The 15,752-nt window shown below is 34.6% G+C and overlaps 1 protein-coding gene across 1 annotated transcript in view; it reads left to right on the top strand.

Moving 5' to 3' along the window:
• DTWD2 (DTW motif tRNA-uridine aminocarboxypropyltransferase 2) overlaps positions 1–14,971 on the top strand; it is a 67,522-nt gene extending 52,551 nt beyond the window's left edge. Inside the window, exons 5-6 of the mRNA XM_087815505.1 lie at positions 8,256–8,384; positions 11,605–14,971. Of these exons, the coding sequence (XP_087671631.1) occupies positions 8,256–8,384; positions 11,605–11,775 (300 nt within the window). The 3' untranslated portion in view covers positions 11,776–14,971. The remainder of the gene's footprint in view (positions 1–8,255; positions 8,385–11,604) is intronic.
• Positions 14,972–15,752: the final 781 nt, after the last annotated feature.

The raw sequence follows: 15,752 nt of genomic DNA, 5'->3' as shown, positions 1-15,752 counted from the left end.
TAAAAGAACTCGTCCAAAGTTATAAAAATTGGTTGAAACTCTGGATGTGAATTGAGCCTGTAGTTGGCTTTAGAATTCTTTCTTTTAACCACTAAAATATAGTGCTCTTTGCATGTCGGTGCATACGATATACAAACGAAATAGAAACTCTTGCTTCATGGCATTCCATTTAATAGATGTACTGTAGTTTATTTAACACTTCCATACTGCCCTGCATTTAGTTTGTGTCCAGCTCTTTGCTGTTATATAAGCAGTGCTACAGTAAACATGCTAGTGCATGTGTGTACATGAGTGCTTATATATGGTAGATAGCTAGAAGTAAAGTACCTAGAAGTCAAAGTATTCATGTTTTTAAATTGTGATAGAAACTATAAAGTTGCCATATCAAGGCTATGCCAATGTATAGGAGGAGCTGTTTTTCCACATCCACTGAATTAATGATTAAGTTCTGACCAACTGATTGTGGGAAAAGCAATTTCTCACTGTTTGGATTTGCATTTCCTAATTTACTATGGAGAGTGAACATTCTTTTATGTTTAAAATAATTTTAGTTAAAATTGTTTAATGTTGACACTATTGCAGTTGTCTCCCTTTTTCCTGCCCTTTGCCCACCTCCACCTACCCCTGCCCTCCCCCCCTTTGCCCTTCACCACACTATTGTCTGTGTCCAGGGGTTATGCGTATATGTTCTTTAGCTAATCCTTTCATTTCACCTTCTTTATCCGGTCACCCCCACCCCCTCCCCTCTGGCACCGGCCAGTCTGTCCCATGTATCTATGCTTCTGGTTCCATTTTGTTCATCAGTTTATTTTTAGATTCCACACATGAGTGAGATCATATGGTATTTGTCTTTCTCTGACTGGCTTATTTCACTCAGCATAACACTCTCCAGGTCCGTTCATGCTGTTGCAAAGGGTAGAAGTTCCATCGTTTTTACAGCTGCATATATTCCATGGTGTAAAAGTACCATAGCTTCTTTTTAAAAAAAATCCTCATCAGAGGATATTTTTTCCATTGCTTTTCAGAGAGAGGAAGAGGGAGAGAGAGAAACATCAATGTGAGAGACACATTGATTGGTTGCCTCCCACAGGCACCCCAAACGCGGGGGCCGAGCCTGCAACCGAGGTATATGTCCTTGGATGGAATCAAACTTGGGACCCTTCAGTCCACGGGCTGAAACTCTAACCACTGAGCCAAAGCAGCCAGGGCACCATAGCTTTTTTACCAGCTTATCTGCTGACGGTCACTTGGGCTGTTTCCAGATCTTGGCTATTGTAAATAGCACTGCTATAAACATAGGGATGCATATATTCTTTCTGATTAGTATTTCAGGATTCTTGGAATATATTTCCAGAAGTGGGATCACTGGGTCTCTCTACATCCTTGCCATTACTTGTTTGTTGATTTATTGATGGTAGCCATTCTGATAGGTGTGAGGTGACACCGCATTGTACGTAGTTTTTATTTGCACAAATGCAAAATTTTTCTAATATTTTGCTAACAAAGATGGTAACCTTGAGTTGTACACTATCTTATTAAGCTATCATGTCATACTTAATGCTAAGGATATTTGTTTTTGTAAATCACTACGCCCTGTATTTACTTTCATTTCAGACTTTCAGATAAGCATTTTTATCTTTTATCAGAATTTTAATAGGTCCAAATTTGGGCCAGCAAATTCCACACTGGTATAATATATAGCTAAATTTAAAACTAAAGCTGACCTTTTACAGATATAGTACTTAATTATCCACTCCTATGCAATATTATTAAACAGTTCCAAAACCATTCACTTTAAGTAAAAGCTTATTTTATAAGTTGTACAGCAAGTATCCTCTATCTGCATGACACTTCTACTTTTTAGAATTTTTAAAGAACCTATAGCTAAGTATAAGTATGTTATGAAAAGTTAGAGAAAAAGATGATAAAAATTGTTTTAAAGAAACAAAATTAAATTCTGTGGTTATTAAAACAGTCTCTATTATTATTTAAAAATCTTTAAAAAATTCTAACTTTATATAGAATGTTCAGTGTCTTAGAAACATATGAATGATATGATTGATCATGAAACACTGACTTCCATGATATTAACTTTATGTACATTTCTTGGGCTCATAGTTTAGAAGCTTTTTGGTATCTCCATTTTTATGGTAGAATAAATATGTGTGTGTACATATATATATATGTGACTAGACAAATGTAACAGTTGTTGAAAAAGTTTTTGTGACATTTACTTTCTTTATATGACTATACAATTTAAAATATTCATGACATTTCTTCCCTTTATAATTTTTTTCTCCAAATGAGTGCTCTGAAAATGTCATTTTGAATTAAAGCATAATGTCTGGAAAAGATAACTTATTTATATGTTCTTCATGTAGATTTCAGTAACATGCTGAGTTTTGCTTTAGTTGATTTTTTCTTGTATCCCTAGAGAAATTGCTGAAAATATTTAGATGTAAGGTTTTCAGATTTTGCATTATAGAGAACAATGTTAGAATTGCATAGAATAAAAGTAAGTAATCCTTTTAATATTCTTAGAAAAGGATTGGATAAACACTACATATTTTATAATTAAGCACAATTTATATTTGATTCATAAAGTCTAAGTGTTTTTTATAGATTTCTCAGCTTAAATGTAGATGTACTTTAAAAAAAATAATATAATCAATTGGCTAAATTTCTAGTTCCCGTAGGTTTTGTGTGCCATTAGTGGTCTCTCCCTGCTTTATAAACTTACTAACGTCCCTCAAAAGAGATAAATTATGACTAGTATTTATTTCCCAATTCCAGCTTTTTAATGTAAAAATTGATAATTGACTAAAGCTGTGTTTTGTCATCTTCATAAGCTTAAATTCAAACACAGATCCCTAACCTCTTTATACAGATCCTTTCTTTGCTTCTCATTTTCACATCTGCTTCCCCAGTAAAGTCACCCCCACCCCCAAATTTAAGTATTAATTGCTGGGTTTGAATTCACAGCTATAGTTATTTTCTAGTGGCTGTGATCAGTGTTCATTAACTCGACCAATAGTTATTGACCACGAACCACTGTGTCGGGCACTGTTCTTGACACCAGAATACAGTACTAAGTAAAATAGACAGTCCATGTCCTAATGGAGCTTACATCATGTGGAAATAAATAGCCACTTGGATCAGTATATAATTACAAGTTAAAGTAAATTCTGTGAGTAGAATGTAAGGGTGCTTAAAATGGGGATTTGATTGAAGTTAGGGTTCACAAAGATCTCTCTAACATTTGGAAACTAAAGGATGAGTAGAAATTAGTGAAGGAAAGAGAAAAGAAATTTTCATACTTAGTTTGGCTGGTATCGTAGTGATGGAGGTGGGAAGAGAGCAGTATTGATGAAATGGGTGATTTATAGACCACGCTAAGGATTTTGCCTAAGGCAAGCTAAGAATTTTAATATGAGTAATAATGTGATCAGTTTTTTTAAAAAGACTTTTTTTAAGAGAAGTTTTAAGTTCATAGCAAAATTGACTAGGAAGTACAGAGAGTTTGTGTGTGTTTAAAAATATTTCCTTATCACTTCAGTTTTTCCTTTATGATAAAATATAATGATGTAGCCCTATAAAACTTTTAATTCAGTGTATTCCATTAAACATAGGAGACATCAGGATGCTTTATTTTTTATTAAAAAATATGTTTTTATTGATTTCAGAGGGAGGAAGGAAGCAGGAGAGAGAGACAGAAACATCAGTGATGAGAGACTCATTGATTGGCTGCCTCCTGCATGCCCCCTACTGGGGATCGAGGTCACCACCCAGGCATGTGCCCTGATCAAGAATCGAACCTTGCCCGGCTGAGCGTGGCTCAGCGGTTGAGCATCGACCCAGGATCCAGGTGATCAGGGTTCGATTCCCGGTCAGGGCACATGCCTGGGTTGTGGGCTCGGGAGCCTGCAGGAGGCAGCCAATCAATGAGTCTTTCATCATTGATGTTTCTGTCTCTCTATCCCTCTGCTTTCCTCTCTATGAAATCAATAAAGATATATTTTTAAAAAAAGAAAAAAAGAAACCTTGACCACCTGGTTCATGGGTCTGTGCTCAGCCACTGAGCCACACCGCCGGGCTCATGATACTTTCTTGATAAAACATGGTGCTTTCCTCAACATTTAGAAACCTGTAATCCATCCCTGCAAAGTCCTGTATGTTTCTGAGTAAAGCCATTGTTTTATGTCTCTTGCTCTAAACACTGCCTATTTATTATTTATTTGTTAGATTTCAGAGGCACACTCATTTGCTTTTAAAGAAACACTTGGCTGACACATAGAGAATGATATAAGAAGACTTAAGTGGAAGCAAGATGTTCAGATAGGACTTTGCAAATATTCAGGCTGGAAATGATGGTGACTTGAAATTGAGGATGGTGGTTGGAAAGTTTTGTTTTAAAAAAGTTATGCTATATCAACTGTAACTGAAAAATTAAAAAATAAAATTCATGCTAGTAGTTGCAAAGATTTTGTGTGGCTGTGTCTCTGGCTTAGAATGTTGACCTTGTCTAGTAGAAAGAGAACTAATTAATATAGATGAAATTAGTTTCTAGATATCACCAATAAGTTAAATATACACAAACAGCTTTTATATGGATTAAGGAAGTGATGAGAGTCTAAATAAGATAATAGTAAGTGAAACTACAGGAGAAGCTTTCATTAAGCAGATGGTGTAAAACAATATAACAATAAACCACAATTTGTTAAATATTGTATATTATCATAGTGATACTTTTATTATAATTAATGCCTTTCCACAAAGAAGTGCGGAATTAACATGGCACTGTTTTTGATGAACCATTTAATAGAATTTTCATTTAAATCACTTGCAAAGATGAATGATAAGCTTTGGGAAAATTCAATTTTAATTTGAAATCAGAATATTTTTCCTACTGAATAGAAAAGAAATCCCTGTGATTTGATAAGAATTCTCCATTCCACATTCTTTTTTCATATTCTTTTTATCTTCATTGCAGTTATCAGTGCATCGTCACTTTTTTGGTTGGTAATTATTCAGCTTTAAATGTGCCACTAAAAACATATTCATTTGTCAAATAGCATTTATGCATATGTTTTTCATACTACAAAGTTGACAGAATTTTCCACCTTTCTGAGTGGATCTTATTGTATCATGAATGGCTGTTACACAGGACTTGATGTTAGGCTTGAGTGGATTCATTTAAGAAATACCAATTTACTTTTTGGATTTCACTAGCTCTCTTAAATAGTCTAAGAAAGTAATTACCAGAGCAAGTATAGGTATTATCTAACATCTCAATATTTTGACTATATTTGAATGGACAGTTGTCAATAAAATTAAACTCCACAACACCACAAAATGTAATGCATGTTATGTTTCTCTTTGCTACCTTTTTGGCTTCTCACACAGAGTGGTTATTGTATATTTGAGTTTTAAAAAGTTATTCATCAGTCAGCAGCTATTTATATCCCTACCATTTTGTTAGGCTGATAAGAAGATAGTAATTTCAGGTCACAATTTGGCTGATTATTCTTTAAATAATAGACAAATACTATGTTAGCACGAATGCCTACATGTAATTTTTTTCACTTTGCTGTGCAATGAAGATGGAAAGAATATACGTGTAACTAAATCCAGGCTTCCATTTCACTTAGTTCTTTTTCTGGAGATTTCTCCTGTTCTTTCATTTGGGACCCATTTTTTTATCTCCTCATTTTGGCTGCTTTCCTATGTTTGTTTCTATGTATTAGGTAGAGCTGCTGTGTCTCCTAGACTTGGCAGAGTAGCCTCCTGTAGGTGTCCTGTAGGGTCCAGTGGCACAGTCACCTGAGCTGGGTGCTCCAGGGGCACCCCCCCTGTGGACTGTGTGCACCCTCCTGTTGTAGTTGAACCTTGATTGCTGTTGTCATTTGGAGGGATTGACCCCCAGGCCAATCTGCTGCAAGGACCGGCTGTGCTGTAGCCGAGGCCAGCTGTCTGATTTTTATATGGGAGGAGGAACTGAGACGTGAAATGGCTTGACTGAGATTGATTAATCATTGTCAGGTCTGATACAATAATCCTGGTCTTGCAGTAAATCCTTTCTGTATACCATGCTGATATCATACACTAATTTTTTCTTTGAATAATTTTGCCTTGGATTTTCTTGAACTTTTATTTAAGAAGATAACACAATTTCTGACAAATTATTTGTTATGATGCCTGTGACTTCTCAGAAAGATGGATCAATAGCATTTCTTTTTGCACTTTCTTATTTACTCATTGAATCAAATATGTGATGAAGGTGAAATAGCACATAAGCATAAAGAGGAGGAGCTGGGAGAATGTCATATTAGTATACTTGAATAACATGTATATTAATAATATGACAGGTCTTAGTTATATACTCTTTCCATATACCCATTTATTGGATAATTCCTGGAGAGGTGATTTGTGTAGGATATTCTGAAGTGTAACATGATAAATGTCAAATTCTGAGTTTTCCTATAGCCATGTGATGAGTCACAGTAAGAATGAAAACACCTCCCTGAAATAAATTTCTTTTAAAAATCAAACTCATTCCAATAAACAAAACTTACTGTGATTCTTGCATGTTTCCCAAAGATTTTGTTGTAATCAGATGTCTATTATTAATTCTTCTAGTGATGACTTGAAATTGAGTGTTGAAACAGCAGTTGTCTGTACCCTGTTTTACTAGTTGACTTGATGAAATATTAAAGCTTTAGTAATTACACTTAATCAACATCATGAATTATTCTTATAATTATTTAATCATAGGCTTTCTTTGATCATAGTATATGTTTCTCATTTTTTTCCTCTATCTCTTTCCCTCCCTGCATCTATTTTCCATTTTGTCTCTTGGTAGAAATGCAGAATAATTTTAATATTATCATGTCTAAAACATTATTAGTCAAATATGCTTTAAAGGATATATTCCAAAAGCAAATCCATTCCGTAGTGAATCTTTTATGATACCCACTTCGTTTTCCTCCCTCGTTGCCTCCCTCCCTTTCTTTCTCTTCTCTCCCTCCCTCTCCCCCTGTTCCCTTCTCCCCTTGTTTCCTCTTCTCTCTTCCTCTTTCTGAGGAAAGAAAGGAAACAAGTTGTAGAGGAGAATTCTTTGAACAAAAAGAAATTCTAATAGAAGAAACATATTTCTCATCATGGGTGGAGTGCATGAGAAACAAAGGAGGGAAGGGATTGACGGACAAGATGCCACGGATGGGAGAGTTTTAATGGTGTGAAGGAATGAGAGACTCACGGGACTTTAGAGATCCCAGGAAATAAGAGAGAACACCTGATTTTAGTAAGGTGCTGTGTGTTAATACTTAGACACCACTACCTTCAGTCCCCATACTTACATATTGTATGAGTAAAAACTGAAATTCTCATCTAGCTACACATGTTTAAATGTGATTCTGATTAGAGTGTGGGCTAGGAATATGGCTTTGTGAGTATAAAATTACTTGAATTTCATTTAATTAAAATAGGAATCTAAAGGCCAAATTGTTGACATTCATATTTTTATTGCCTTTCTCATATATGAGACTGTCTCAGTCATTAGGTCTCAGCTAAAATATTATCTTCCTGGATAAAAATATGTATAGTATGCCATCTTTTATCTAAAAAGAGAGGACACATAATGCATGTGTGTATATCTCTGTATTTATACCCACACCCACACAGACATAACACCTGTCAGTTTATATTAAATAGTGGGAGGGTAAACCATAAAATAGGCTCTCCAAGGTGATTAAGCTATTTTCACTCCCACTGCAATGCTGGGGAGTTTCATTCGCTCCATATCCCCCTTGGTGCTGTTCGTCTTTTGGTTTTAACCATTCTGGTGAGTATGAAATGTTATATCGTTATTTTAATTTACATTAAATCATGTTGAGCCCTTTTACACATAACTGTTTGCCCTTCTTATATCTTCTTTGTGAAGTATCTATTCACTTCTTCACCCACTGAAAGGGGGTTATTAGTCTATTATAGCTTTGATTTGTAGGACTTTGTGTATACATATTCTGGATATATTTTCTTTGTCAGGTATATGTGAAAATATCCTTTTCTTTCTATTTGAAAATAACAATAACATAAGGATACTATGTAAAGAAAATATTGATATATTAATATTTCTAAACTTACAATTTCGGAAAGATTAAATTAAATTAAATATCAAATTCAGTATTTAAAACACTGAATTTATAGTTTTAAATTTAAAACAAAAATTACATTCTATTCTGATTTTTTGGTTTCAGGTGCAGTTAAAAACTAGCATTTCTAGTCAGTATGTAATTCGGACACAACCAACGAATAGGTGCCTGTCTACGCTCGAGTGTGCAGCTGTTGCTCTTTCCATCTTAGAGAAAAATAATTACATACAAGAGGTATGTACGTCTTTGGAAGGCTATGTAGTTTTTGAAAGTAGGAAAATTTATCTAGAAAATTTGGAAATGCATAGCTTGTTAAGTTTGTAGCTCAAGTGACAAGTAGAATGTATCTGTGATAGAAGTTTTTGGCCCTGGCCGGTATGGTTCAATTGGTTGGAGTGTTGTGCCATACACCAAAAGGTGCGGGTTCTATTTCCAGTCAGCGCACATGCCCAGGCTGGGGATTCTCTCCTGGTTGGGGCATGTGTGGGAGGCAACCGAGATCGATGTCTGCCTCTCTCTCTGCCCCTCTCTCTAAAATCAATTTTAAAAAAGAAATTTGTGTACTTTTATAACCTTTTCCTCTCTGGTATTTTCCTGTTAGTTTAGCATTCCAGATCCCATTATTTAAAATTATTTAAATATTCTAAGCTGTGCAAGCAACATTTATAATATGCTAAATTGCTTTTAAGTTCACAACATCAAATACAGGTTTGGGGGGACCTAGATTCTTCTTTTAGTGTTTTGTATTTCCCTTTTAGCATTATGTGTTCTTTTGTACTCAACTTTTTTCTTTTTAATTAAAAGAAGAACATTTTACTTTCTTTTTTTGCATTGGTTCTTTTGAGGAGGTTATACCAACTTCCTGTTTATCATATTAACCGTGCTTTGAATATAAAAAAGATATACCTTTTTGAGAAAAACGCCTACAGAATATGAAAAGGTTTTAACCTCTAATCATTTTATTGAATTTCCATGAAAGCCTGATGATTCATATATAATTAATAATCATAAGTAAAGAGTAATGTTTCGTTGCATTCATTAACATCTCAGTCTTTGGAACATGTAAGAAACTGCACTTCTGGCAAAAGAAAAAAACAGCAAAATAAAACTGATATTGTTAGGATTTTTTAATCATTGAAAGATTTTGATAAATACAACTTAAGAGGAAAAGTCAGAGGATAACGAATGTAACTAAATGAAGTTTTATAACTACACACACACACACACACACACACACACACACACACACGAAGTACTCTTTCCTGTCTTCTTTTTTTCTTTACTCTCATTATACACTGTGGTGGCTCGGTTGGTTGGAGCATCCTCCTGTGCACCAAAAGGCTGTGGATTCCATTCCCTGTCAGGGAATGTACCTAGGCTGTGGATTCAATCTCCGGTTTGGTTGTACACAGGAGGACCGATCCATGTTTCCGTCTCTCTCTCTCCCTCTAAAAGAAATAAAAACATCCTTGGGTGAGGATTAAAAAACAAATAAACTTTCTTTCCTCTCCTTCTTTGGGTTCTGAAAAGAATCCTCTATGGACATATATCTCTTATTCTCAGAGCTGGAATTCGATCTTTACTACAAACCTAAACGGAAGTTTTCATGTTGGTAGTGGTGGTGGTTTAATAATAGTAGTTGTAATACAGTAGGGCTGAGGTTCAGGATAGGGTTTATACTAGTACTATTAATGTACTGCTGCCCCTTTTCCCAGTTTTATAAGATATATTATTCTGGTATTAATTAATGTACCATCATAGCAGGAAACCTATCTTATGTTCTGAGTATAATATCTAACAACAGGCAAAGTTTAAGACACAGAATGGTGACCTGACCCTTCATCTGCTCAGCTTTTATTATTGTTATCTATGGTTAAAATTGAACATAAAATCCCAAACTGATAGTGAGGTCCTAGCCTCTCATTCTGTTTGCTTTAGTCAGCAGGAGCAGTCATACTGTAGTTGCCAGGAGTAGGAAAAGAATGTTTGACGATCATTTGTGTGATTTGGGAGATGCTAATAAGATGGAGTATGAGCAGCAGAAATGCATAATGAAACATCCCAAGTTGCTTATTGCTACAGATGGCAAAAATTTAGCATCCTTAGTGGGGAAACCCAAGTTCAGCCTGTTCAAATCTAGCTATAATAAAAAATTGGTGCATTCTTCTGAGAAACGCAAAGGTGTTTTCTCTCTCTCCTGGGGAGGAAAGCTGTGCCATACATTCTCTCCCCCCGCCCCCAATAACCTTTAATTAGTGGCATCATCATAAAGCCTTAAGATGATGGAGGAGAGTAGTAATTTTCCAGCTGGCTTCATTCTGTAGAGGTGGGGCTCCTCCAAGTCATAGCCTTCCTCGTCTGTTGATTCATCCTCATGCTTAATTCTTGAGCACTGTTTCAAACACTTGGAAGTACAGCATGATATGAGCTCTGAAGCAGGTTTGAATTAAAACTTCTGCACTTATCATCATTACTTTTTGCCAGTGGGCAATTCATGTAATCTCTTTGTGCTTGTTTTCTTATCTGTAATATAAGAATATTAGTTACCTCAGTGTTGTGAGAATTGAATTGGATAATGTGCTTTAATTGCCTGACACCAGGCACTCAAAATAGTTAATCCTTTTGCCCTTCCTTGCTCCTCTGATTGGATTGACAAAAATTTTGAACTAAAAGTTGGTGATTTTCATTCAGGGAAATTTTTTTTATTATAGAGCCATCTCTGCTTATGAAGTTTTACCTTATGAACTTTTATAACTAGAAGTAAAAAGCTTTGTGCCGTAGCCTAAGTGCCTTAGCTCCACTCAGCACCAGCAGTTGGCAATAATGGTCCCTTGAAAACTCTGTTATCCCCTGGATTCACCCATTTCACGTGCTTATGGTAAATGGCTGGCCCTGTAGGTATTTACATTAAGGCTGGTACATATACAGTTAGAATTATTTCGAGTGCACCTAAACCTTTTATCTGACTTGCATGTGGTCCGTGGACTGTGTGCATTAGTCAACCACTTACCCGTTACGGTCATCATCTAATTGTTGTCAGGTAGCAGGAAGCTTACATCCTTCTGTGACTGAAAATGAATCAACTAATCTTCATTATCTAAAGGTCTCTTGTCGTCTGCTTGTTACAGATTAAATTATTGTAACAGCAAAAGTTTTTCATGGTGTTTGAATATCTTAATGTATAAAACTAAATTCAGACTTTATCACCTATATGGAAAATCGATTTGTATCTTTTTACTGGAGTTACTTAGTGGTATGTAAGGTATGGATTTAAATAAATAATTTCTTTAGAAATCATCATGTATTTATTAGAGTATTTATTGCTTTTCATAGTTAAAAGCTAGTAATAATAAAGATAATACTGCTTGTTTCTGAAGAAAAAAATCTAGATAGAATATCATGACTTGTCACAGACACTGTTTTAGTGTAGTTTTTTTTCTTTTTATCTTAACAGACTTTGCTTCGACCTCTTCGAGCTTTATGCTCTTTCCAGCTTCAGCATGGTGCTCAAATTCGCCTCAGCAAGGAACACCTTCTGAAAAATGGATTATACCCTAAGCCGATGCCAAAGAACAAACGCAAACTCAGGAAAATGGAACTGTTAATGAACAGTGTTAAAATTTAGCACAGATGTTCTTACGGTGCTATTTATGGTGTCTTCAGCTGACAGTGCCAGGTTAAGTTTTCATACAACTTAAGACTGTGGGTTTTTTGGACTATTTAAAGAATGAGGGTTGCATACTAAACTTGCCCAAAAGAAGGACGTAAATCAGATAGCCATAAAAGCAAACAAACAAACAAAATTACACTGACTCAGTAAAAAGCAAGATTTTATACTGTATTTGCTTTTTAAAATGTGCCTCTAATACATTTTTTCAAATCCATAATTTGAAATGAGATTAGTTGTTGAGTTGGGTTAGACGTTCTTATTTTGAAATGAAAGGAAATGGTTGTGCCTGATGGGGACAGTAATGTTTTCATTAATGTTTTATTGGCTAGGTGAAGACCTATAATAGATGATACCTTCGTTAATTTGCAATAGTGTACACGAACTTTATAGTTTGAAATAAGTCACAAAAAATAATGATAATCAAGTAGTTTAGATTGAACTTATTTACTTCATAAAACAATGTAACAATAAGGAAGCTCAGTCTTTTTAGGGACTAAGCTTGAACTCAGCTAATGTGATTAAATGTTCTAATAATGCCCCTATTTTTTTATTAAGGTGTAATTGACATATGACATTATATTAGTTTCAGGTGTACAACTTAATGATTTGATATTTGTATATTGTGAAATGATCACTACAATATGTCTTGTTAACATTCACCACCATACATAGTTTTTTCTTATGATGAGAACTTTAAGGTTTACTCTCTTAGCAACTTTAAAATATTCAGTACGGTATTATTAACTGTAATCATCAAGCCGTACATCATATCCCCATGACTTATATATGTTCTGACTGGAAGTTTGTACCTTTTGACCCCCTTTTCCAATTTTTCCCACCCCAAAACCTCATCTCTGGCTTCTACTATTCTCTGTATCTATGAATTTGTGGTTTTTAAAATTTTTTAAATGATTCCATGTATAAGTGATATCATATGGTATTTGTCTTTCTCTATCTGATTTATTTCACTTAACATAATGCTCTCAAGGTTTAACCATGTCACACATGGCAAGATTTTATTTTTTTTATGGTTGATTAATATTCCATTTGGATATACATAATATTTTCTCTATCCATCCACCTATTGATGGACACTTAGGTTGTTTCCATATATCAGTTATTGTAAATAATGCTGCGATGAACATGGAGGTGCGTATATCTTTTTGAGTTACTGTTTTCATTTTCTTTAGATAAATACTCAGAAGTGGAGTTGCTGGATCATATGGTAGTTTTATTTTTAATTTGTTGAGGAACCTCTATACTGTTTAACACAGTGGCTGCACCAGTTTTTTTTCCTCACTAACAGTGCATAAGTATTCCCTTTTCTTCATATTTATTTCTTGTCTTTTAGATAATAGCCATTCTATCAGGTGTGAGGTGGTATTGTGGTTTTGATTTGCATTCCCTGATAATTAGTAATGTTGAGAAACTTCTCATATACCTGTTGGCCATCTGTATGTCTTTTTTGGAAAAATATCTATTCAGATACTCTGCCCATTTTTAAATCAGATTTTTTTTTTTTGCTATTGAGTTATATGAATTCTCCATATATTTTGGATATTAGCCTCTTACCAGATATATGCTATGCTTTGTGGATATTTTTTTCCCATTCAGTAGGTTGCCTTTCATTTTATTGATTTTTTTTTTTTTTTTGCTGTGCAGAAGCTTCTTAGTTTGATGTAGCCCTACTTGCTTATTTTTGCTTTTGCTATCAGATTAAAAAAATTATTATCAAGACGGGTGTCAAAAAGCTTACTGCCTATGTTGTCTTCTATGATTTTTATGGTTTCTGGTCTTATATTCAATTCTTTAATCCATTTTGAGTTAATTTTTGTGTATGGTATAAAATAGTGGTATAGTTTTATTATTTTTTTCATATGGCTTTTCAGTTTTCCCAGCCTCATTTATTGAAGAGACTGTTCTTTTACACATTATATTTTCTTGGCTCCTTTGTTGTAAATTAATTGACCATATATGCTTGGGTTTATTTCTGGGCTCTCTGTTCTGTTCTATTGATCTTTGTGTCAGTTTTTATGACAATATCATACTGGGTTTTTTTGTTTGTTTTTTTAATCCTTGCTCAAGGACATGCTGAGAGAGAGAGAGAGAGAGAGAGAGAGAGAGAGAGAGAGAGAGAGAGAAAGAAAAGAAACATGGATTGGCCACCTTCCACACTCACCCCGACCGTAGATTGAACCTGAAACCTAAGCATGTGTCCTGACTGGGAATTGAACCCACAATGCTTTGGTGTACAGGACAACACTCCAACCCACTGAACCACCTGGCTAGGGCTGATAAACTAGTTTTATTGTAGTTTTCATATAGAAACAACTGAAGTAGAATATAATACAACTAGTTATTTTGGATAATGCTTTACTATTTTTTGCTGATAACAAAAGTTAAGTGAAATAAGTCAGGCAGAAAAAGAAAAATACCATATGATTTCAGTTATATGTGGAATCTAAAAAACAACATAAACAAATGAAAAAAAACAGAAACAGACTCATAGATACAGAGAACAGACTAATGGTTGCCAGAGGGAGGGGGCTTGGGTGACTGGGTGAAAAAGGTGAAAGGATTAAGAAGTACAGATTGGTACTTACAAAATTGTTGTGGGGACATAGAGTATGCAGCATAGGAAGTATAGTCAGTAATATTGTGATAACTATGTATGGTGCCCGGTGGGTACTGGAAATATTGGGGAGAACACTTTGTAAAGTATATGATTGTCAAACCACTGTGCTATACACCTGAAACTTACACAAAATAATATTGAATGTAAACTGTAATTTAAAAAAAAGGTATTTGACTTATTTGTAAAAATATATTTTTTACTCTGTTTTATTTTGTGGTGATTCTCAATAACAGCATTATTAAAATATAAATATGTAATGTGAAATATATGAATTATTTGTAATATTTAACATCAAAAAATCTATTGGTTAATATATTTCTCCATTCATTTACCATTATTTTGGATAATGGACATGATGTTGTTACTAGTGAAGTAGGGTTGGATATCCATAAAATTATCAGGTTTCAGTATATAGTAAATGAGTCTGTAAGTTTTACCTTTTATGTATATTAGTAGATAGATCTTGGTTTACTTAGTGTTTCTCAGTAATCAGTCCAATAAACCATTTATTTAGTAGGTGTATTTATTTAGCTTTTATTATGTGTCAGACCCTGTTTTAGGTAATAGAGAATACGCTAATATAGAAGACACAATCCATGTGTCCAAGAAATGGAAGTTTTGGTGGTTGGAGACAGACCACAATAAAATAATTTCAGGTATAGATAACTGCTATTGGAAGGTGTCCTGTAGGATAGTATGATGAGACGTTAGTCACAGTTTTGGGAAGGGTCTTGCTGGAAGAGGTGACATTTCAGTTTTGTGCTAAATAATGAGAAGGAAGCAGCATATAAATAACTGTTAAGGAATTTTTTTAGAGAAGTAATAGCTCAGAGAAATCAATGAAGAGGAATCTTTTTTAGAAATATGTGATATTAAGGATAGCTGTATGCACAGATTGGTAGACTTGCTTGAAGGAAAAATATGAAAATTTTTATCCGATTGCATTTTTTTCTGTGAATAATGTAGCAAAGTTATCAACTAAGTGTGAGGGAGATATTGAGATGTGTGTATATAGAGAGAGCTCATGGACTAGCTATCCAGAGAGTGGATTTACTGGGGGAGAAAGCAGGATTGTTTGGCATTCTTGTGTGCCCCTTTCAGATATGAGTATCAATTTGAAATAGATCTGGTCAGCATGATTATGTGGTGTGTGTATGTGTGTGTGTGTGTGTGTGTTTGTGCGTGTGCGTGCATGCGCACATGTGTGCTTGTGTGACATTCTGCTCTGGTAATGGTTCTAGAGTGAGCAGGTAATTGGATTAGATGAGCACAAGGGAAGGAGAAAGGGGAAGGGCGT

The sequence above is a fragment of the Miniopterus natalensis genome, chromosome 3 (assembly GCF_054644295.1).
Source record: "Miniopterus natalensis isolate mMinNat1 chromosome 3, mMinNat1.hap1, whole genome shotgun sequence".
NCBI classification, from domain to species: domain Eukaryota; kingdom Metazoa; phylum Chordata; class Mammalia; order Chiroptera; family Miniopteridae; genus Miniopterus; species Miniopterus natalensis.
The sequence above is the reverse complement of the archived record's forward strand: the minus strand, read 5'-3'. Positions and strand labels throughout refer to the sequence as shown.